General features: G+C 40.8%; 1 protein-coding gene across 1 annotated transcript in view; it reads left to right on the plus strand.

Moving 5' to 3' along the window:
* Positions 1–5,388: 5,388 nt before the first annotated feature.
* UBE3D (ubiquitin protein ligase E3D) overlaps positions 5,389–24,684 on the plus strand; it is a 78,147-nt gene continuing 58,851 nt past the window's right edge. Inside the window, exons 1-7 of the mRNA XM_083858520.1 lie at positions 5,389–5,518; positions 5,845–6,047; positions 8,006–8,096; positions 13,124–13,355; positions 17,515–17,584; positions 19,949–20,018; positions 20,850–20,958. Coding sequence (XP_083714646.1) covers positions 5,457–5,518; positions 5,845–6,047; positions 8,006–8,096; positions 13,124–13,355; positions 17,515–17,584; positions 19,949–20,018; positions 20,850–20,958 — 837 coding nt within the window. The 5' untranslated portion in view covers positions 5,389–5,456. The remainder of the gene's footprint in view (positions 5,519–5,844; positions 6,048–8,005; positions 8,097–13,123; positions 13,356–17,514; positions 17,585–19,948; positions 20,019–20,849; positions 20,959–24,684) is intronic.

A 24,684-nucleotide genomic window follows, 5' to 3' on the forward strand; every position in this document is an offset into this window, starting at 1 on the left:
TGCCCCGCGCCGCGCCCGCCCCGCCCCGCCCCGCCCGCCGCGCTCGGCCGCGCTGCGCCCCCTGGCGGGACACGGGCGCGGGCAGCGGGATCGGTGTGAGCGCGCGTTTGTTTAGCTTGCCTGGTATTTACTGAGTTCACCAAATACAGCGCAGGTAAAAATAGGTGGGTGGTTCTTTAGAAAATTATACTGCAACAGGTTGTCCAGTGAAGCTGTGGATGCCCCATCCCTGGAAAGTGTTCGAGGCCAGATTGGATGGGGCTCTGAGCAATCTGCTCTAGTAGAAGGTGTCCTGCCCATGGCAGCGGGAGTTGGAAGGAGATGACCTCTAAGATCACCGAATCAATTAAGTTGATACGATCTCTGAGATCATCGAGTCCAACCTATGATCAAACGCTACCATGTTAACCACATTATGGAACTAAGTGTCATGTCCAGACTTTCTTTAAACACCTCCAGGAACTGACTCCACCATCTCCATGGGCAGCCCATTCCAATGTCTAACCATCCTTTCTGTGAAGAATTGCCTCTGAATTGTGAAGAACCTCTTTCTGTGAAGAATTGCCACCTGAACCTCCCCAGGCACAGCTAATGCCTACGTCCTCTTGTTCTCTCTCTGGTTGCCTGTAAAGAAGAGGCCAACCCCCACCTGATCACTTCCAACTCGAACTGGTCTATGATGCTATGATATATATTCTCCTTATGTTAGCAGCAGCTGTTTTGGGAATTTTCTAAAATTTCTTGTCATTAGTATGCTTGAATCCTTACTACACACAAAAGTGTATGGGTGCCCACATGGATGGTATTGGAAGGAAATTGTTTACTGCATTGCAAGAATGATTTTTCAACTGACCAGTTCCACAGTATAAGGGGTACAGCTCTTACACTGGGATCCGTTAGTTTTAAAGTCATCATTACAGTTCTCAAATTTAAGCAGGCTTCATAATAGCAAACAGAGCTTATGGTTATAAATTACTTGAGTTACAAAAAAAAAAAAAAAAAAAAAAAAGAGGTGCGTTCAGCTTACATGATTAATATTTTATGCTTTGTCTGAGGATAAAGGATATTTCTGCTCTGAGGATATTTCTAAAATACTGCCAGGGGGAAATCTCATAATATTTATAAATCTTCTACTCAGTGACTCACGTTGCCAGCCAAAATTTAATGAAGTCAAATTTTATTCTCCAGACTTGGGATAATAATAAAGAGTAAATGCAATTCCTTTTCTCATTAAACTATACCAGGAATCAGTACATGAAAAATAGTTACTTCCTGGAAACTTCACAATTTTCACTGGTTTTCTGAGGCATCAACTATGACTTCACATGTTACGTATTTTTAATTAAAATGGTGTACTTAAATTATTTTTTTCTTTGAAGATACTTATAAATGCCTTTGAGATGTAATTGCTAACTAGGTTGGTCATGCTTTTGGAGCTATTTAACAGTGGTGAACTTCCCAGAGGGGAAATGACTGTCAATAACTGACCATGTGCTTTCACATGCTACTGCACTGCAGAGCGGTTGGATTTCTAAGCTTCCCTTGTGCTGAATTTAGTAGTGGCAGTTACAGGTCAGAGCTCCAAAACACTTCTTTCAAATTGTTTCATCAACTTTATGTGCAGTGGCAATCAAAAAAACATTGTATGTCGTTGGGAAGAATATTGAGAACAAGACAAAAGTAGTTGTTTGGCTGCTGTGTAAAGGGCTGGTGCAGCTTCAGATTGATTACGGCATCAATTCTTGTCTTCATGGCTCAAGAGGGATGTACAGAAGTTGGGAAAGGCACTGTGGAGAGATGTCACTGCTATATTATAGAAAGAGCAATAATGACTGTGTCTGTTTGATGCAGAGAAAGAAGGCAGGGGAGAGGATTGATCAAGCTCTACAAAATCATGAAAGGCAACAAAGTTGTTAACCAAACCCCACAGTATGAGAATGAGGAGGCACAGAAAATTCTTTTCTGCAAAGCAGAAAACTTCTAGATCATATTGGCACCAGGAGCTGGGAACTTGGACACTATCTGTATGTTGAAGGATACATTAATCATATTGATGACAAACACATCCATAAGTGGACACTGGAGGAATTGGGTAGGGATGTACCCACAGGGGAAGTACCTGGAAGCAGCCACAGTATGGAGCTCTTCCTTATTAGTACCTTGTTTTACTGATGTTGGAGTCAAAATGCTGGGCTGGGTGCAGCACTGGTGTTTAGTGCACTTGCTCTGTAGGAAATCTACCTTCCTTTCTCTGTAATTATTTCATGGCAGAAACAGTGAGAAACCTATAATAGACAATTTTGAATGAGTTCACACCCTGCAAACACTTAACACTTTATAACTTTGTAGCTTTGGGTAAGCCTTTGTAACATCAAAGGCCCTTTTACTAATACTAGGAGTCAATTCTCTTATAATTACATGGGGTTTATGTTTGACGTATGACCTACTTGTCCAGAACAATTTAGCCAACAATATGTACATTTGTTTGTGAATTAATTGGAAATGAAACCCACCATGTATATTAATTATTTTTCTTCCTTAAGAAAAAAAAAAAAAAAAGGAAACACAACAACAACAAAACCCCAAACCACCAGACTCAGAACAGCAGAGTGGCCACCAGCATAGTCCCATCTTAGAATACTTCAATAAATTCATGCTTTGTAAAAATCAATAGGATAATGCAGTTGAAAATGTTGCCTGTATTTTTTCCCCACAAAATCTAACCTTACTCCATCTTCTTCTTTGGGACCCTTCTGCTTGGTTTTGATTACTTCCAAGGACTAAGCACACATCAATATAATCATGTATTTGATAATAAATTGCTAAAAAAGTAGCATGAGCAAATTTGCCTATCTGTTTGAAGGTATGTAGATCATGTTTTCAAACAACTCTCTGCAACCACAGAAGGTCTTGTGATTTCATAAAAAGTAAACATTTTTAACATTGTGGAAAGACTCCTTTTTTACAAAGTGAAAGTTTCTTTCCTTGGTGTCCTTGAATACTGAACATCAACTTCTTACATACTGTGAGGGCGGCATCCTGCATGAAGTGTGCAGTGGTGACAGTGTTCATAAGGTAAAGGAAAGTCACCCAGCTGTGTCAGGGTGGACTTACAAACTCTTGATAAAAGATCTCATGAGAGGCACTAGAAAACCTCACCCCTCACCCCTCAGCAGCAGCTGTGCTGAGAGCCTGTTTGCTATGAGTACAATGTGACAGCATTGAAGAGCTGGGTGTACATGGATCGGGAGGAATTCAGGCAGACTTGTAAAGCTGCAAGAAAGAGTGGAGAGGGTTTTTTTCACGAGGCAGGGGGTGAGTAGTGGTGCATGACCTGCCACGGGACACAGTCCCCAGTGCTGGGGAGCCTGTCCTGTGGAGTCCTTCAGCCACTCAATGTAATACCCAGGCTCTGGCCTTGGCAAGACAGACCCCAGCTACCCCTCCTGCCCGAGGGGACACTTCCAGTGTGCTCTGTACACAATGGTTTGGTCGGTTCTGCCCCCTCTCAATGACCTTGGCCTTGTGGTTCCTTCCCCCTCGGTGTCTCCGTTGGCTTCAGGTCAGAGGCCTCTGCTCAGACTGAACCTTGCAGTCACGATTGGGTGACCCCAGCCAGCTGTTAGCTCAGGGGTAGAATCAGAACTGCAAAAGCAAGAAAAATTGTGGGTTAAGACAATGATGTTTCAGGAGATGAGGGAAAAAGGAACAAAAAAAAAAATCCCCCAAACATACAGACAATCACTCACCACCTCCCACAAGAAAACTGCTGATGTTCAGTCAGTCTCTGAGCAATGGTCACTTTGGAAAGACAACGCTCCGAGTTTTTACTGCCAAGCATGATGTTATGTGCCATGTTACATCACTTTGGTCGATCCAAGTCGGCTGTACGACCTCTCCCCTGCCCCAGACCCTTCCCCACCGCCAGCCTACTTGCTGGGTGGTGCAGAGTGATTCACTGAGGAGGCCTTGACAGTGTGCAAACACCGTTCAGCAATAGCTAAAACAGCACTTTTATTATCATTATCAACCCTGTTTGGCCACGAATCCTGAGCAGACACCCCCAGGCACAGCCCACAGTTCCTGTGGGGAGATGCCCGAGAGAACGGGCCCAGGCTCCTCCCGGCGGTGGTGTGGCAGGAAAGCAGATCACAGCCCAATGTTGACACAGCAGACTGGGCATAAGAAAACCCCGTGAGACCAGCCCGATGTGCACACCTTGACCCTGGGGCTCGGGACCCGGTGGGATTCATCCCTGTGCCCCCAGGCCTGACTGTGCTGCCAGCAGCGGCCAGGCCGGGTGGCGCGGCAGAGCCCGGGACCCTCCCGCCACTGCTCCCGGGACACCGCCGGAGCCCAAATGCTGGAGCCTGCACTGGGATTGCCGCAACCCCATGCAGTGCTACGGGCCTGGGGAGGAGTGACTTGCGGAGAAGGATTCGGGGCGGGGGCTGGCTGACAGCCCATAGGAGCGATCGCTGTGCCCAGGGGCAAAGAACGCCTGTACATCCTGGCCAGCAATAGTGCGGCCTGCAGGACCAGGGCAGGGACAGTCTCTGTACTTTGCAATGGCAAAGCCGCACCTCCGGTGCTGTGATCAGTTTCTGGGCACTTCAGTTTAAAAGGAATATTGATGTGCTGGAGTGAATCTAGAGAAGGGGCAACAAGGCTCTGAAAGGGTCTAGAAAACGTCTTACAAGGCACAGCGGAGGGAGCTGGGGCTGCTCAGCCTCGAGGAGCGCCGGGGGGACCTCACCGCTCCCCACGACTGCCTGAAAGGTTCTGGGGCCGGGCTCTTCGCCACACCTGCTGTGACAGGACTGGCGGAAATGGCCCTAAACAGACAGGAGACGTTCAGATTAGACATCAGAAAAATATTTTTCACCATTAGGGTGGTCAAGGGCTGGAACAGATTTGCCAGGGAGGTGGTGGAGCCGCCATCCCTGGAGATGTTCAAGAGGCGTCTGAATGTAGCGCTGGGTGATGTGGTTTAGGGGTTACAGCGGCCGTGCCGGGTGGAGGGCTGGTCTGGATGATAATAAAGGTCTCTTCCAGCCTTGCCGAGTCCGTGATTCTGTGGCTGTGCGATTCCCGCAGGCGGCGCTGTGGCGGGGGGCGGCGCCGGGGCGGGGGGCGGCGCTGTGGCGGGGGGCGGCGCTGTGGCGGGTGGCGGCGCTGTGGCGGGTGGCGGCGCTGTGGCGGGGGGCGGCGCTGTGGCGGGGGGCGGCGCTGTGGCGGGTGGCGGCGCTGTGGCGGGGGGCGGCGCTGGGGCGGGGGGCGGCGCTGTGGCGGGGGGCGGCGCTGTGGCGGGGGCGGCGCTGTGGCGGGGGGCGGCGCCGGGGCGGGGGGCGGCGCTGTGGCGGGTGGTGGCGGCGCTGTGGCGGGGGGCGGCTCCGCGCCTGCGCGGGCGGGAGTGCGGCCGCTCCCCGCGCCGTGCCCGGCGTGCCCCGCGCGGCATGGCGGGAGCGTTCCTGGCGGAGATCAGGCGGGGGACGCAGAGCGCGCTGCTGGTCATCCGGTAGTGCGGGAGCGCCGCCGCTCGGGCACTGCGGGGCAGCCGGGGGGCGTGGAGGGTCTGGCTTTCGGCGTCCGTAGCCTCCAGCGGGGGGACCGGGTCTTGTGCGGGCACCTCCCCCTGCCCGTTCGGCTCGGCACAGCCCTGGCTACTGTGCAAATAAATTCTTCCTGAGAACGGTGGATTGTTTTTCTCGGCTGCTCCTCGTTCACCGCGTGGATCCCGGGGCGCGACTGGGGCTGCGGGGAAGCTGCGGGGCGGCCTGTGTGAAGCGGCAGCGCGCCCCGACAGTTTCTTCCCGAGGCATACCCCTTGCTTTTCCTCCGCAGCGCGGCGGCGGAGCTCCCCAGCGCGCCGGTGGAGGTGTCGGTGTGCGCGGATTCCCTGGAAGTGAGGAGCGGCGGGAGCTGCGATGCGGCGGCGCTGCCGGCAGGGGTCAGCCTGGCGCCGGCCTCGTGCCGCGGGCTCCGGCGCCTGCGCGGGGAAGGGCTGCACCTGCGCATGCGCCTGCGCTGCCCGCCCCCTGCCGCCGGTGAGGGCGGGGCCGGGGCGACCTGCGACCGGGCAGGTTTAAGTGTGAGGTGTGGGTTCTGGGGAGTAAACACGTTCTGGGGTTGTCAGTCTTAGAAAATAAAAGTGCAAAGAGGACGTAATGAAGGGAACGCGGTGTGTTTGGGGTCTGCTCCTGGTTCCCCCCCCTCCCCCTCCGTGCTTCCCCATAGTACTTCAAAATTAATTTCTTTCTCTCCTATTCCGCGTTTGATAGCTGAAAAAATCATAGAATCGTAAAATGCTCAGAGGTTGGACCGAACTGTAAGGCACATCTAGTGGCAGGTGCGCAGTGCCGCGGGCAGGGACACGTCCCGCTGGATGGGGGCGCTCAAGGGCTCCCCAGCCCGGCTTTGGGCGCTGCCAGGGTTGGGCCAGCCTCAGCCTCCCTGGCAGCCTCTGCCAGTGTCTCACCACTCTCCCAGTAAAGAATTTCTGCCTAATATATCACCTAAATTTTCGTTCTTCAATTTGTCCCCATTACTCCCTGTCCTGTCAGTAATGCAGTAATCTGGTTCATCTGGGTAATTAGACTGCGCTTGTCCGTCCCTGACCATTCAATCATAAAGGATTATGCATTTGTGTTGGGGCTCATTATTCTCAAGCTGTGGTTTCAGAGGTTAATGTCACAGGTCACATCTGCAAAGTTATCTTCTTTATTTCCGTGATGCTAATTCAGGTCTAGGATGTGTTTGCAATAAATAGAAAGCATGGTAGTACAGCTGTTGCTTTCTTTCATCCTGGCATTCAAGCTCAATATGTTTACATTCATTTCATACAGTGTGACACAAAAAGATACATTAAATAACACAAAATTGTCATTCTGAGCTTTTAAAGTAGAGAAGAATGATGAAATATGTAATACGCAGTAATGACTCCAGCACCAGAAACACATCGGAATACTCTGTTGATATGCTGAGATTGCATCTGTACATTAATCTGTAATTATACATGTGCTTTGACAACTCAATTATACTAAAATTATTTAATGTGTCTTATTAACGAGACATGTTTGAAAAGACCAATGATGAAGTTTTAAATCAACCTTGGAAAGTCTTTCTAGTGAAAAATGTATGTCAACCAGGTATGTGAATCAATGTATATATTGGATAGTCTTAGTAACCCTTTGATGTTTTATATTATGATGCAAAATAGTTGAAGTTCTGGAACCTTTAAAAGTACTTTTCTCTTGTGGTTGAATACTAAATTTCAAATATTGAATGTCAGTGCTGAGAGTAAAGTTTGATTCTAAGTATTAGAAAGTGGGTGATGCAAAACATATTCATAAGTAGAACTAGGCTTACAGTTTTACTTTTCTTCCACTTAATGTTATCAGGTAATTTGGGGAGGCTTTTATAACTTCTTGTTTTTACTTTGGAGGAGTTGTTTGAACTGCTTTTTATGAGACCATTTTTGCTTTCCTGGCCTGCAGAGGCCGTTGCTCACTATCTTTTCCCGGAGTGGTTCCACAATGATTAGTTTCTTACCTGCCTGAAAATGTAAAATTAGTGTCTGCCCCTGCTTCCCATCCAAACTATTTGTGTTACATATTGGTGTGTCCCCTGATATTGCAGATACACTGATTATCAGAAATATCATTACAAAAGAGTGATGTTGAATTTTGATTTTTATGATTTCTGCAATTATATCAATATATCAACTCCCCTTCTGAAGAGGTTTTGCACCTTGAAAATAATTATTCACATATACAGTTCCTACTCAGTAATATGGGGCATGAGGTGGAGATGGCAGGTTTTTTCCTAAACCTAAATACTTGCTTCTACAGGTAAGAAAATTAGGTTTGTGTTTAAAATGTCAGCATTTTGCTTTGTCTGTTAGATTTATCCTTTTCGGTTTGAGGTATTTGGCAAGATTTTTTTCTACATGTGACTGAAAATTTTATGCAATTTTCAAGATTAATATATTTCTTTCCATCTGTAGATGTGGTTTTTACTTTGAGGGAAAGCCCGAAACCCAACAAGAATTGCATCTTCTACTGTCAGTCCTGTGGTGACACTGTAGTAAAAGACCGGTGAGTACTGCAGTGTCTTCTATTTATAGCAATAAATGCCATAGTGATTGCTATTCATGTTATTTTGTGTACTTAGAGACAGCTAAAAGGTATTTATTTTGAAACTGATAGATAAGAACACATTTGAAGCACTGCAGATGACAAAAAGCAAAATTACCTGAAACAGTTTTTAGCTGCTTATTCATTTACTCCTTGATTTCTTTCTTCCTCTGTACTTCAGGTATCCTTTTCAGTTCTTTTCAGTCTCTTACAAATTTCCTTCAGTCATCATGCTGTAATTATAGAGTGGCTGGTCAGAATGGGGATATTGACCACAGCTTGCTTTTTTGCAAGGGCTTCCTCCACACACTTCAGGGATGCTGAATTTGGAAACGCAGGAATTGTGTCTTAGCTGTGTGATTCGGCCTTATCTCCGTTCTTACAAAGTCTGCAGAGTGAATGAGAATTTTAATAAAAAGGTGCTGCATTGTCTAGCTCTTCTGATGAACAATTTTGACAGCTTCAGCTGAATGTATAAGCATTGTTAGAGGTGCACTTACAGCCTTTTATGATCCGTGTGGCTTCTAATACTCAAAACAATAATACAAATATGTTTCATTCTCTAAATTTCTGTTACTTTCTTGTCATAGATATGTGTCATAGGCTATGCTGAATGTAACTGAATGAAGATTTCTTAACTTTCTCCTCTGAAATGTCTCATCAGAAAGTCTATCAATAACTCTTATTTTGATACATTTGTAAAGTAGTGGAACTTCTAATTTCTAGTCAGTAACATTTGCTTTCAAAACATATTGCAATTTTATATTCACATCTCTGAGTGGGAATTTTCCTGAATTTCGGCATATCAGAGTCAAATGCATGTAGTTTAAATCTTTTGGTTTTGCATCCTGTAATGTGACACAAACAGAATTTTTGAGAAAGGAAAAAGAATGCATGTCCATGGCTTTTCACTTGGCATTTCTCCTTGCAGGAAGCCTCTGAGCCCCTTAAATGCTGCCACTAAAAAAAACCCTAAGAAAGGAGTAGAAGAGTGGAGCTGCCGGTGTATGCAACACATTCTGTTCCAGCATTTCCAAAAGGAAGAGAGTAGCATAGTCAGAACTTATAGCTACAGAATTCATGTCTTCCTTTCTCCAGGAAGAGTTAAGTATGACAGTGACAGCAGAGGTGGAAGGATTGAAGGGAAATTGCAGGACTGTGTGAAAGAGAGCATATTAAAGTCTGAATTACTAGGAAAGGGTCTGTAATAAGAAAAACCTGAGATCTAGAAAATCATACCTGTAAGAAGAAATTGAAATAAATGGGATTTTGTTTAAGTAAGTTTGTAGAGAAGACGTAAGATTCTTCCAATAACTAGGAAGTTGCTGCAAAGAAGGTGGCAGTAGTCTTCAGTTGAAGCAAGAGGAAAATAGTTAAAATTAAAAAAACCCAAAAAACCAAACCAACAAACCACCCCAAACCTATTCTAAAGTTTATTTTTTTACTGTTAGAGATTACACAGGAAGTCTTCCTTTCAAAGGTTAGGTTAAGAAATGTACTAGAAATGGTTTAAATGTAAGTAATCCTTCCTTGATGCACAAAAATTGACTCTATACATTTTTTGAAATCCTCTGCCTCAGTCTGTTTCCTTCCGTAAATTTGATAGCTCTTCAGAGGTTAGAGTTATGCTCTTTCATTCTTTTCCAATGCCCTCACATTACCCACATTAGAGGAAATTATTAGGTGTTTTTTTCTTCCATCGGCAAGAACTGCAAAGAATTAGGGTTACTTTGTTTTTCTTTCTTTCCTTCCAGTTGGGCTAAGCATACCTCATATATAAAATAATTCTTAAAGACTTTATTTCTGTCATGAAAAAATTCTTAAAGGCTTGTGGTATGTGGATGCCAAGTGCCCACCAAAGCTGCTCTATCACTCCCCTCATCAGCTGGACAGGAGAGACAAAATGCAACAAAAGGGGTCACGAGTCCTGCCAGCAAAACTGTTCCAGTGTGGGCTTCTCTCTCTCTCTCCATGGGTGCAGAGATTCTGCCAGACTTCCCATGAGGCCACAATCTCTTTTGGGCCTCCATCTGCTCTGGTGTGAGGTCCTCCATGGATGGCATCCATCTACTCCACCACGGACCTGCATGGGCTGCAGCAGGACAGCCTGCTTCACCATTATCTTCCCCATGGGCTGCAGGGAAAACTGCTCCAGTGCCTGGAGCTCCTTCTCCCCTCCTTCTTCACTGTCCTTGATGTCTGCAGAGCAGTTGCTCTCAGATTTTCTTACTCTTGTGACTGTAAGATGTTTTTTCCCTCTTTATTAAATACATTTTCAGAGAGGCATTAACACTGTTGATGGCCTTATCCTTGGGCAGTGGTGGGTCTGTCTTAGAGCTGGCTGGCATTGGCTCTGTCAGACATGGGGGAAGCTACTGACAGCTCCTCACATCATCAATCCATGGAGGTCCCCTACTACTAAACGTTGCCATGCAAATGCAATACAGGGGAGTGGTCACAGCAACAAGTCTGTTAGAGTTCAAGAAGCATCTGGACATGGTATGAACCTTCAGGTTGTCCTGTCCAGGGCCCGAATTTGGATGTAATAATCCTTTTGGTTCTTTCCAACTCAGGATGTTCTATGATTCTATGATAATGATTGGTACTGCACAAATATTCCACTGAAAAACTCATGGCAGGGGAAATCTAATTACACTTTACCTACTTAAGTAGTGTTAAGCCTGACTGTTAACTGTCAAGCTGGGCTCTCCCAAGATTTTTTAATAGGCAAATAAGGGAGACTGCAGTTAAAGAAACACAGTTGTTTTTCTTTTTCTCTGATGGAACTGAACAGTTATATGTTTAAAAGTCTGAAGTCCATTTTATTTCCAGTTTTCAGTATTTTCAGTAGAGAGAATGGTATTAGTTAATAATGACATTTGGGTTTGCCTTTCTTAATCCACTCTTACAGCAGTCTCTATGGTCAAATACTTACTCTAGCCTGGAAGATCATTTAAGAATTTAATCTTTATGACAGGGCTCTTATAGACTAGTGCTTAACTTCAAACTTTTTAAAAGTAAGTTAATTACCTACTTTTCTAGTTGGAATCTGAGAACTATCTACAGCAGGAGATTCAGCCTGGCTAGATTAGCCACTTTCAGGAGAAAGCTACACCTAAAGGTCCCAGCCTAAGAATTGTTTGTTGCTCTCTGACAGTGAAGGCAGCCTAGGTGGCTGTCTTCAAGTAGAAACTCAGTTGTGGTTAGGAGCAAGTTTGGGGAGATAAGTCACCCTGTTTTCTAGGTTTTATCCTGTTATTTAGGGGCCTCAATTTAGTCAGTACCTAGTAAACCTCAGGTTGGTTTTTTTTGTTTTCTTTTCTAGGAAGGTTCCATTTTTATTAATGTTACATTTTTCCAGTTCTAGTGACTCAGAATATGGCTTCCTACTCATGAGTGGCAAAAGCCTAAAATACAGTGGAAATGTAATATTTTCTGTATAGCTCAGAGTTAGGAGGAGTTTATTTAGGAAATTCCTACTGGTTTGAAAAACTGCTTTTCTTGAAAAAGAAGTGAATGTCTTTATGCTGTAGACTGTGAGAATAAAGAAAGTTTGATGTAATGAAACAGGACAGCCTCAGTCTGCAGCTTAAGGTAATCTCTGTCTTTTATTTTCCCTTGTAAGAACATTGCTGAGCAATACCAGCTTTTTGTTACTTTTGTGTAAAAAACAATATAGAAAGACTTTTTTTTGCAGTGTGAGTCCAGGCACTAGAACTAATTGTAAAGGCTGATGAAGAATCAGTTATGAGGCTGACATCAGAGCTAAGATCAGAACTAAACTGTCACTTTGGCAGAATTAATTTGGCTCTCAAGCAATATATGAGACCACAGAAAATGAACAGACATGGGTTGTGCCGAGAGGTGATCTTATTTAGTTTTGGTAGTTGCATCAGAGGATGAGTTACTCCAACTTTCGTCTGCAGGTGGAGCAAGCAGAGTTTAAAATGCATTGTCTATCTAGAAAAAAAGGATTTTTTAAATAAAACATTTTTCTTTCACCCACCAAACAATTCAAAAGGACTAAGAAGGTACAGTGGTTAGAACTGACATCTTCAAGAAGGTACAGTGGGAAGAACTGGCGTCTTCAGAAAATGTTAGTCTGGGAACTGCAGGAAAGGGAGGATGCCTAATGGTTGGCTCAGCAGCTATGTTTTTATTTGCAAAATAGCACCATAAGCAAAATTGTATTTACAAGTTTTAAGTAAGGAGTAGAATCAAGAAGCCCTGGTGAAGGTTTCAGGCAACAGCTGAAGAAATAGGATAACAAAAGGAATGCATTTAAGGAAACTAGGCAGAGAGCAGAAAATGCAAACCCAATACAACTGATAATGAAAACTAAGTAGTATTTCCAGAAGCAGTCGGTCCATACAGCTACCCTGGAGAAAGGGATTTGACTTTTTTTGTATATGAATTCTGAAAGTTAGATCTGAGTGTCTAAACTAAGACTGAATTATCCTTTGTTTGTTGTTTTGTTGTTTTGGGTTTTTTAATGAAGAGGTACTGTGCTATTTTTTCCAGGTTTTAGCCTTTGCAAGTCTGGTATCTGAAACAAAGAACATGCTGAATCTTGCTTTGGCATGAGTCTGTTTCTCTTGGTTTTATATCAACATTTGGTGCAAGGGAACTTTACAAGAAGTGATAGTAAATGTAATTGCAAATGCTCATTTTATTTTTCATGACTGGGTAGAACTGTTTGATTTTTGCCATGTGATTTATTTCAAGAGAGGACTATGTCAAATTCTACCTTGTAATCATTGGAGATTCATCCTTGGGAAATGCTTCATCACAGACTTGGCAGGAAACTCAGCCATTGCTTTCTCAGAATTCACCCAAAGAAAGTGCCTTTGGCTGGAAAGGGAGTCAAGCACTTCCTTTTGAGAAAATGCCATACTTCCCCCAATATTTGTAGGAAGCCTAAACTCTCTTTAAGTGTCTTAGAAATGAATTATAACATACTGAAATATTTGTCTCTTCTCCCATCTAAGGAAATTTCTCAGAGTTCTTCCTCTGCCGAGTGAAAACTGGAGCAATTTAGTTGAAGAGTGGTGTTGTCACCCTGACCCCTTTGCCAGAAGCACTTTGCACCCTCAGCATGGCGACTGTTTTGTTGGAGATACTTATTTTCTGTTGAATTCAGGAAATGAATCACATGTGCCTGAATCTCCCGTGTGCTGCTCAGAGGCTGGACACCATGCTTCGCAGAGTGCCTCCAACTTGGTAAAGTATTTTCTTTGAATAATTTTTAGATGAAGTTATTTGGACTTTTTCATTGTAAAGTCCTTTTTTTGTTACTAGTTTATTTAATTTGTATGTATTACAGAACTGTTTTGAAGGTCAGAGGGAGTTCTTGACATTCAGCTGTACAGAAGCCAGAAAATATTCCAGGACATGTTTTACATTTTCTAAAGCTCACACCACAGTCTTGATATTGACCTCAGTATGCAAGTAGAACTTAGTACTATAAATCGAATCTACTTAATTATGTAGTTCTAAACCCAGATATTTTCCCGTAAAATTATCATGAGAGAAGGATGTCAGAATTTAGTAAGATAATAACTGTGATGGGTTAGGGGCTTGTTAAAGGGTGGAGGAGAAAAGAAGGAGGTGAAAATTGAAGTAACAATTATTTTTTTCTTGCACTGCGACTTGACGCATAATCATAACTATGATTAAAGAGAAGTGTGATTTTTTTCTCTCCTTTTTTTTTTTTTTTTTAATTTTAGAAAGACTTGGAAATATCAGAATGTGTGCCTTGCATTTAGATCTGGCTGTCTTAGGTTCTTAAAGCATAGTAAGGAAATTGAGTTTTGTTTGACTGCTCTGTGTAATGAAAGGAACCTGCCATCCCATATTAAAGCTTTTCATGTTGATGTTTCTGAGGTGTTCCAGGATGAGATAGATTCATCAACCAAGTCTGTAGGAAGAAGGCTGTCATTTGGCTTAGAAACATCAAAACTTGTTGTTGCCTAGGAAAAAAAAAAAAAACATTTTTAGGGGTGTATATCTTTCAATGATGGGATAACACCCACAAAGACAGTTCAATGCTTTACTTCTGGACATCTAGCACTTGTATAAAAGTTCAAACAACGATCTTTTCTTCTGCCAGAAGACCATCCAGGAACTCAGTTCACCAAAGCCTACATTTCCATGAAGCCTTTTCTGTTAATGTACTGCTTGTCTGCATTTGTACTGATGAAGGTTGGGCCTACATGTGCCGAATTTTCCCCCAATACCAAGTATTAAACTGTGTACATTGCTGCCTTGGCCATTTGTGTCTGTAACAATTGATGACTTATCCTCTGGAGATTTCCAGCATGAAGCATTTAATTCTCTTGAGAACCAGACGCCCTGATTTCTGCCTGCTGCTTACAGTGATATATATTATCCCCAATGAGAGTCACCAGGATTCTCAATGCTCAGTGATTGCTGGTGCCATGCTCTCTCCCTCTGCATGGGGAGCAGTTCTGTCCTGTGGTCTCTATCTGCAAGACTTGAAAACTCTGTTCCCTTGGGTTTCTTGTTCCATTATTCTTTGGAAAACAGAATATGCAGAGAGGACTGATAAGGACTTCAATAAAGACTGATACGCTGTAAGGGTATCAGCATGGCAGAAGCAGATTAATTTGGTTTAACTCTGTGACAATGGTGTTATTTCTTCTAAGTTTCCTTAAGAAGGAGGTGGAGTAGATGATACCAGCTTTCCAAGAGGATAATGCCAGAGGTTGCCAAAATGAATTCTTGCATTTCAGTAGTCTTAAAAGAGATCTTAGAACACCAGGAATAAATACAGGAAGAGGCAAGGGTGCATGGAGTTCATATTTCACACTTCTTCATCAAAGAGAATATTTGTGAGAAAAGGATTGATTTGGAGGCAGAAACATAATAAAAGGACGTGGAACAAAAATTTTATTGGGATGTGGGTCGAATCAGGATAACAGCAGAACTTTTGAATGAGGGAGGAGGCTCTTTTATGTCAGAGACATGCTGAAATAGTATGTTATACATAAGTAGTAGTCTAGTGTGATGAATTTTCATGTTTGCTTCCTTATACTTGCATTGAAGTTTGGAATTTGTTCTTTGTTTGTGTCCAATCCCTTTTTCTACATCTTTCACACTTGCAATGAATTCTCATTTCTGTGTTTGCTTATTTCCAGCATCACTCAGTTGCCAAGCAAATGAGCACAACTGTTAGATCCAGCAGAAGCTAGACTAATAAGGAAAAAAAACCCTCATACTGAAGCAGAAAATTCTTCCATATTATAAGTAATAGAAAGTTACAGGCAAGACAGATTGCTATTGTCATAAATGTTCTCATTTTGGTGAATATTGTTGCAATCTGCCCCAGTATGAAAGTTCCTTTTTAATTGCATTGCAGTTCTTTGGAAAGTGTTTGCCTATGACCAAAATAGTAGCAGGAATGTACCAGAGATGCTTAAACAATCTTTTCCAGACTCCAGTGGGACCAAGACAGCATCCGTCCATTGCAAACATATTTTTCACATCTATTAGTCTTCCAGCGTAACATAGTTCTTAAATGTCACATGGTCTTGCAGCATCTTAATAGTATCTCTTGGGGAAAATATTTTTCCTGACACCATATCAGGGATCCTTAGGAATTGAAACAGAAACTATTAGGCTTGTGATCCACCTGCATCTGCAGATTGCCAGCAGCTGCAAGTTGTCAAATAGATAAATTGATTTAATTAGTTGAGCTAAAACTATCCCTTTTTCCATTGAAGCATGATACAACGAGTTAGGGATGTTTTTTAGGCACAGTTCTCAGTCCGCTCCTGTAACTGTAGCCAGAAAAAAAATACCCAAGTTGTAGCTTTCAAGGAAGTACTGTGCATTCTGTACTTGTGCAGTATTTGTACCAGTTTCAAACTCTGGCTTACGTAAAACTTTGTTTATCCTTGTTTTTCACACTCAGCAAGCAGTTTTACTGCATATGTTTGAGAGGAGTAGCAAGGTAGAAATTGAGAAAGGGGATAACTGCATATATATGAACCAGATGATTTTCCTGATCTCCATAACAAGAGGACTGTACTTCCAACATAGACAGCTCTCAGACTTTTAGTTTGATTCTCTGTTTTTCACCATCATTAAGTTTATATATATATACATATATATGTACTGCTTTCAGACCAGAGCTCTAATGTGCTATATATAGTCAAGTTAATAAGCCCACACAGAAACAGTTCTGAAGTTTAGACTTTGGATTAAAGTAAGAATTGTGCTTACTTGTTTGATATATTGAATTTAAATATTAACACTGTAATTGGTAGGAGTCTAATAGGGTAGATTTCATCTAGAAATGAGATAATTTCCGAAGGGCAGTAATCAATGCATAAAGCTAAGGCAAATATTCAGTGATTTTGGAGAGTGTAGAGACTCTGTGAACTAGATATTGTTGTCCACATTTTTTTTAATAAGCCCTTGATGACATTGCTTCCTCTGAATTTATGAAGACTTTTTGAACTTGTGTATACTTTTAAAATGAAAAATGCTTTCCTATAGTGCATACTAAACACTATGCATCATGTGACAAATTCCTTCCTTTTTTTTTGGATACAAACGGGGTTGGAATTTCATAGCATGGGGCTATGAGGGGATATTTTTGCTTTTTTTCTGTTCAGCTTTTCCTAAACATTTGTGATTTTAGGTATCTCAATGATACCCCTCAGTTTTCTGTCTTCCATATGTTCTCCTGTTACATGTATTTTCATGCCACACATGGAAACTGTTTTGCACTTCTGACAGTTATTCTTATTCTTTGTCAATGCCTTTTCTATATTTGTTTGAATAGAGGGAGAAGGGTTGTTCAAGAACAGAATCCACTGCACCTTTCTGGAATATCGTGCTGTGTTGTGCACTTCAGCTGTTTCCTAGTAACTCAAAATAATCTGCAGACATTTTCTGCACTCTGCTGAACATTGAACTGGTATTCAACTCCTATAAAACTGTCCACAGTTGCTAGAACTTGTTACTGAGTAATGGCAGTCATGTTGCAGCGTACTATTTTATATATATATTATGGAGTACTTCATTTCAGGTGCATTATTTTGCCCTTAGCACAATCGAATTTAGCTTATCATTTTATCATCCAGTCACTCAATATTACAAGATTCTCCTGTTAGCCATTACAGATTGTGCTGTGTGGATATATTACCAGATTTTAAAATTAGTATGAAACTTGCAAGCAAGTCCAGTTGTAGAAACCTGAAGTAGTGAAGGCAAGTATGTGTGCATGTGAACATAAAGAGGACAGAAACAAGTAAAAAAGTTTCCTGTCTGCTCTGTAAGTTATGTTACAGCTATGGATTCTCTTTTCAGAATATCTGAGTGACATTTAAATGATACTTTTTTTGTCCTACAGAAGTCAAAAGAAAATACCAGAGTAATTTGTAAGCGCTGCAAGACAATGCTGGGAGAAACAGTTTCATCAGGTATGAGATGTCCAAGCAAAACTAGGCTTGACTGCATCAGCCATTGAACACTGGAGGTTAAAAACATTGAGGGAAAGTAGTTTATCAATAAGGTGCAGTGATGATTCCTGTGTGTTCTTCTCATTCCCTTCTGGAACAGATGAGTTTGTTGCTTCCAGTGTTAGACCTTGAAAGTGACTTCCAGCAGGAATTTTCATTATCCTTGTTTCTGTGGCATATTTGGCTAATCCCAAACATGTGGAAGGCTCAATACATGATTCCAGTTTACAAGGATTCCCAGTAAAAATGGAGACTTGAGACATAACAGATTGTTTTCCTGTCAGTTCTACAGAATAGGTGAAAGGTAACTTCAGAACTTGATCAACAGAACTACAAGCTGAAGATTGGTAACAGCCTGGTTTTGTGGGAAGGAAGCCTTTTCAAAGAAACAGGTTATATCTCATCCTCATCTGATGATGAGCTGCTGGGACTGTTGGTTTAAAAGCTGTAATTATATTGGATCAGCAGGATTTACTTGAAATGGTGTAAAGATGAGTGTCTGGTTGTTTTTAAAATTTGGCTTTTAACAGAAGAGAAAAAATGATAAGACTGTTATTAGCAGGGTTCATTCTTTCATTTTTCCTCTCTTCCACTGCATCAGTGGAAGAGCAGTGTGAGCCTGCCTCAGTTCAGAGATCTGATGAATATAAAAACTTCTCAGAAAATGCAAAGCCCATTTAAGAAATGTCATAAGGAGAGACAAGACAGAAGGTCTTCTGTTACAGAATGTTCTGATTGTCCTGTACAGGGATCTGACCAATACAGGCTTTAATGAACCCAAATTTAAGGTACAATGTTTGAAAGCCCACAAAACAAGATGTGACTTTGGGGAAGGAGTGCTGAGAAAAGGGCATGAATAACAAGGTAATGAGTAATAGATCAATGAGAATGGGGAAAAGCAAGCACTATAGATGTGCAGGGATTTGGTATGGACTCTGCACATGGCTGAAGTTAGATAGGATATCCATTTTTTTGACCATGTTTCTTCAGTAGTGCAGGAAATTTCAGTAGCACTCGGAGAACAAAAGAGATGTATAGTGTAAGTCTGGGCTCCTCATGAACAGATATCAGTGTCTTGAAGATAAAGCAGGATTAGAGCAGTGTAGCTGTGGAGACCAGATTCAGCTTCAAGATTCCCCCATGGGCTATTCCTTCCCCCAAATCTATCCAGATATACTCATATGATTATTTCTTGGGAAATCACGCCTTCTATCTCTCTGCAAGCAAACATCTCCTGAGTTCCCAATTGCCTTGTAGCAGTAGCACCAAATCCTTACTCAGGGTAATGGCTGAGGAACTAGAGAGACTGAACTGTATTTTCTTCCTGTCTTCAAGAATTCATGTGGCATGGAGCAGACTTAATTAAATTTAGAGGTTAAATATAATTTCCTAACAGTGAAGATAATTTAGAAAGTGTAGTATTTAGCTGGAGAAGGGATGGGATTACCAAGACTTTGGAAGGTTTAAAAGAGATTAAGTGTCTTCCTGAAATGTTTGCTTTTATCCAGTTTTAATGGTATGTGTGGACTGAGATCAGATAAAACCTTTCCATCCTTAAAACTTGTGGACCAAATGAATCTTCCAGTTGCTCACATGCTGAGGCTTAGCAGAATGAATTTATTATGCTTAACCTGTTTTGCTGGCCCTCTGGTTAGGCTGTATTTGCACCATAGACCCAAATCATCAATATGATCATCTTTGCCCTGACTTCATTGATGGGGATTAAATTATGTCCTCAAACACTTCCATTTAGTGTTAAAAGCTGTCTTAGTGCTTTTGGTGAACAGTTACATTGAAATTCAGAATGTATGCAGTGTTAATGTTGAGTGAGTGCGATTTTTGGAAAGAAGTTCCATTCTGCTCTTTGAGCAAAGAAGAAAATTATTCCACCGTGTGAGCTGTTATTAAAACTGTCTCTAGTGATTCACTGCAGCATTACTAAGCAGCAGAGGGTACTAAAATACTTATGTAAGCTATGCTGATCTCAGTGCTTTAGGAAAGTTCTTTCAATTCATCTCTCAGGCTTGGCTTGAGCTGTTGCTTGCTTGGTTTCAAGATGATTGTTCCCAGCATTAAACAAAGATCAATATGAATGAGAAATTGCTTATCTCGTAATTAGCTCAGAGCAGTTTTCTTCAGGCCATGTAGGTGATCTGTTATGGTTGCTTCTACTCCTACAAACCCAAGCAACATATGATTGTCTGCTGCACCTCTTAATTGACTACTGAACAAATGTTTAATTAGTATAGTGATAAGGTGACTTACAGTCTAATCTTAATATGTTGGTTATTCTGTTATAGTTGAAAAATGTTTTTGTCATTTTAGATACCATTAAATATTATATCACTGAGGTGATTATTCAACCAGCTGAGGGAAGTTTCAGTCCAATACCAAGGTAACAAAATAATCAGATAATTTGCTCTAGTATATGTTTTAGAAAGCATGCTAGAAATGTTCTGATGTTGTAGTTTCTCGAAAAATTGCATATAATAACAGTGCAATTTCGTGTAATCATCACAGGATTAGGCATTGTAAAGGCAAAGTAGCCTGAATTCACTCATGTACTGTTTTGTTTGCTCGTCTTTGTGTGTGATGCAGGGGATTGTGTATAATTTGTCACAGTGTCTCACTATTCAGGTGATAGGCCAAAATAAAATGTTTTTTTATTTTGAACTATTTAAGTTTGCACAATGTCTGGTGACTAATTATGGAAACAGAAGTTTATGTCATGTAAAGTTACATTGAGTAAAGCTTGAAATGTTTAATTGGAAGTGAGACTTCAGAATTTTCAAGTAATTCAGTTTGAATTTAAGACTAAGATGAAACAGAACTTGATCTAACTATCTGGTATCATATACAATGGTTTAATTACTGGTCTTTCTTTTTGGGAATTATATTTGAAATATATGCATAATTCTGAAGTTTGTGTCCATATATATAAAATATAATAGGAAAAGCTTCTATTCAGCATTTGACAATTGGTGTCAGCCAAGGATGTGATGCAATTTAGAATTCTGATCTATTAAAAAAATCATGTTACAGGAAATAAAAAGTTCTCTGGTTTTGAGTGAGAGGAAGATAAAGAAGCACCATCTTTCAGTAAAATGTGGTTGTAGGATGCAGTGGAATTGAAGGACGACTTACTCATTTACCTGTAGCATATCAATATGAATGACTCTCTGTAGTTGTTATAAAAACATATGATATGTGGTTAATTCTTAAACAGGTCTCAATTTGTACAGAGCGTGGTTGCTCAGTGTCTTTTGGAATTATCCTCTGCTAAAAGCACATTTAGATTCACCATAAAAGGAGAAAATGGAAAAACCTATATTCTGGTAAGTTTTTAAGACTTTTTCTTGCTGAAGAAAATTAACTAATGTATCCAAGTTCCTGAAACGTATTATTTATGCTGATCATTATTTTATGTTTAAAAATTTAACAATTTCTAATTCTTGAAGTGGTTCTGAGGTACATTTGTTCAAGTAAGAATATCCCTAAGTTTTTAATCTAATTAGATGTGCATGTAGAAATTTTATTGATACAGTAATGAAAGTACTACAGATGCGCTGTAATAACACTATTTTGTATCCAGAAAATATGGAAAACTTAAGTTTTAATTTTTTAATATATATTTCACCTTCTTGCTCCAGTGCTTCTTTTTTTTAATCACCAGAAGTGAATCAAATTGTATAGCATCTTTCAAAAGCATTGTCTCAAGTCAGCAGGGACTATTAATGTAGTCAGTACATTGCATTGGGAAGTGAAGTGCAAACAAAAATAAAATTGCCTATTAAACTTAATGTTCTAATGCTGTTAAACTTGGTTAAGCTTGATATTTAGATGGTGGCAGCTAGATTCCTCAAACTTCTAAGATGGATAAGAGTTACCTTAATACTGTACACTTATTATAACCAAGGATGTTTCCGTTTATTTCTTAGCTAAATATGAGTATAGAATTTGTATTTTTGCAGTTTATAGAAATAATTGAAAGACACAAAGAAATATGTGTTAAGAGATTCCTGCCCTGGATGGACTTAAAAATGCACTGTCTTGAGGCAATAAAATTACATCAATTGTTTTATATATGCAGTGTCCAAGTTCTGTGATTTTGGAACATCAAGATGCTGAGGAAAGTGTATATCTGTTGTTTTAAATAAATTTTAGTGCCAAGACAACCTTTGTACAACCACTGAGAAATATGTCTTCAGTGATGATAAAATGAAGGTTTCATGAGCAGATCCATAATTATATATTATTTAATTCAGGAGTCATTAAAAATAATTGTGATTTTTCCCTTGTAGCTTATCTGTTCTCAGGTTACATGAAATTCTGGTGCTTAAGTCTAGTAGCTTAAATACAGCAAACTGGTTATTTTTTAACAGAAAAATCACTTTATTTAGTAGATTGCCATTACTCTTAGCTCTGAGCTGCATTTTTGCCAAAGTATTGATTAGAGGAGCAGGCTGAATTAGATAGGCACTGGCTTCTGATTGGCATCTCTTCCTTTATATTGGTTAGTTGTTAGTTTTTTGCAGGTGTTTTTAGTATTTAACCTTAGACAGTCCTTAGTCCTGTCCAGGGTGAGGTTCTGGCTACTGTGTACACATCAACAGCTGTTCTGTAGTCATGGGTTAAGTCTTAGGACTCAGAGGCCTTGTGGACACAAATATAATCTAAGCTCTGCTTATATGAGTGATTGTCAACAGCTAAACAGTAAACTGTGGGTGCTTGAGTCTGTGAGCACATAGCCAAGTTACAGAAGTAGTCTCATCACTGATGCATCATGAATCAGCTGTCCCACTTGTTTCTTTTTGATAATGGGGCAAAGATTCTAGTTCACAGTGTTTGTGTTTACCTACATGAATACACACAGCTTAGACTGTGTATGTGATAATTAAGGTTTCTCACGAGTCTTTTTTATTTTTTTAAACCACAAATAATATTTTTACTTATTTTCCTCATTTCCTCTGTATGTGTCACTTAACATTACCAATTATGTTATTAGCACATATCATAATATGAGTTTCCATTTTTTAAGTTACACATATTCTGTTGTTTAAGCTATATACTTCCTATGTTGCTTTTTAAAAATTTTATTCTTAAAGGATGTCAATAAAAAAAAGTTTATTTGTTTCAGGGGAAAAAAAGTGGCATATACAGATAGCCTTATTTGTCCTAACTGTATCTCTGCCCTCTTCACATTCATGAATCACTTGCCTCTCTCTTTGCTCCGCTGTTGAAGGGTTCCCTGCCTTGTAGTTGCATGACTTAGAAGCTAAGAATAAGAGGAGGACAGCAAACAGATAGTGAGATGGGAGAACACAAGCCAAACAGTACATGGCCGGGAATATGTCCACCCCCAGAGATTCGTTTTCTTTCTCTGTATTGTGTGATAAATTATTAATACAGATCTGTTGTGTTGCTCTTGAGAAAAAGACATTCATACAAGTTCTAGAACATGATTAAGATGCCACGTGTAGCACTTGTGTAGAAAGAAGTGCTTTTTCAAATGGACTTAGTTGCAAATGAAATGCTTTGGTTGCCTTCTCTGCAGCAGATTGCAGGATTCTGAAAGGAGCAGACACCTATTTGCTACGTTATTCCCTTGTCTAGTTTGAAGGCTATTCTCCTTCTGAAAAGCATCCCAGGAAAGCTCCTTCCGCACAGAATTGTTTGAAATTTCAGAAGGAAGAAACTCTGTTCAGTTTGTATTGGCAGTGGCCTGTGTTTCTGCACCATTTTCTTCCAACAGCTCTTCAGCACTTGGCTTCAAGCACCTTGTGTAATGGTCCTAGCTAATGAGGTATATTTTGCAGTTTAGGCTATAAATGTGTACAGTGAGTTACCAGAGCAAAACTGATGAACAACCACTTGCAGAGCCAAGTGCAGTTGCTTGTCATCATTCATGTGCATATGCTAAAGTGATTCTCCTCCTCCTATCCCCTCCCAAGATATCTTTATCGATATATCTCATTCCTTCTTTATGAAGCTTCCACTGTAATGTTCTGAGCCTTGGGCTCTGATAAATTGTGACTGTCACATTCAATTACAACATATACTATGTGTCCTGTTAATGACTGCTGTCTCCCTCCACAGGGGATATTGTGTGTCTGCTACCTAACATCATGTAACTTGTTTTACTTGAAGCTGATTAGATCATGAGAAGCAGAAGATTGCTCTCTAGTGAGCAACACTGTATAAATCCCATTTCCTATGATAAATATTACATATATAAACATTTCATAGAGGAGCCAGATTTATAAAAATTGATTTCCATTGTTAAGTTGGATCACCACTTCACTACTGCAGGCTGCGAATTAAGGAAAAGCCTGATTTATTTGTATGGTGTTTAGCAGGAAAGCCATGGATTCAAGTCAGAACACTGATACCAAATCACACAAAGATTAAATAAGATCCATAATGGGATTCAAAAAGTTTAGATTTCGTAAAACTCTCCCCAATAAGTCTCTCTCAAATTACTGTGAGCAGATAGTGCTGAGTGCCAGTCCCGTTATGAAATTTGATATTTATTTTCCAAGTGAGGGTCTGCTGCAGCTGTTTGTGAATTCCAACATATCTTTTAGACCATGTTAATTGTTGTCTTTTTCCTTTCATGTGTTAGCTCTATAGAGTCATAACTACCATGCTTCTTCTAAGAATCCTCTATTTTCAGTGGACAGTGTTTCAGTTCCCTGTCTTTAGCCCTCAGTTGCTCAACACCATATGCTTGACTAATGCCTAAAAATTATGAAATTGGAGAAATAATGCATCTGGTACTGAAAGAGATTACTTGGGACTATTTCTTTTGTTCCTACCAAAGGGAATGTGCTACAGTCACAAAAAGATGCTGCTTCAGAGTAATGATCTTAGGAGTGACTGATAAATCAGTGTTGTATTACCCTTTTTTTCTCCACTAGAATCTGTGCAGACTGTGCTGACTAATAAATATCAATTTACGTCTGTTAATACTTTGTTAGAAAATTTGTGAGAATGTGGCTTTAGTATCAGCTGATTTAGGGTCAGAGTAAAGTAACAAAATGAAGTGTATGTAAACTACAGTA

The sequence above is a fragment of the Zosterops lateralis genome, assembly GCF_965231275.1.
Source record: "Zosterops lateralis genome assembly, chromosome: 3".
Lineage (NCBI taxonomy): Eukaryota > Metazoa > Chordata > Aves > Passeriformes > Zosteropidae > Zosterops > Zosterops lateralis.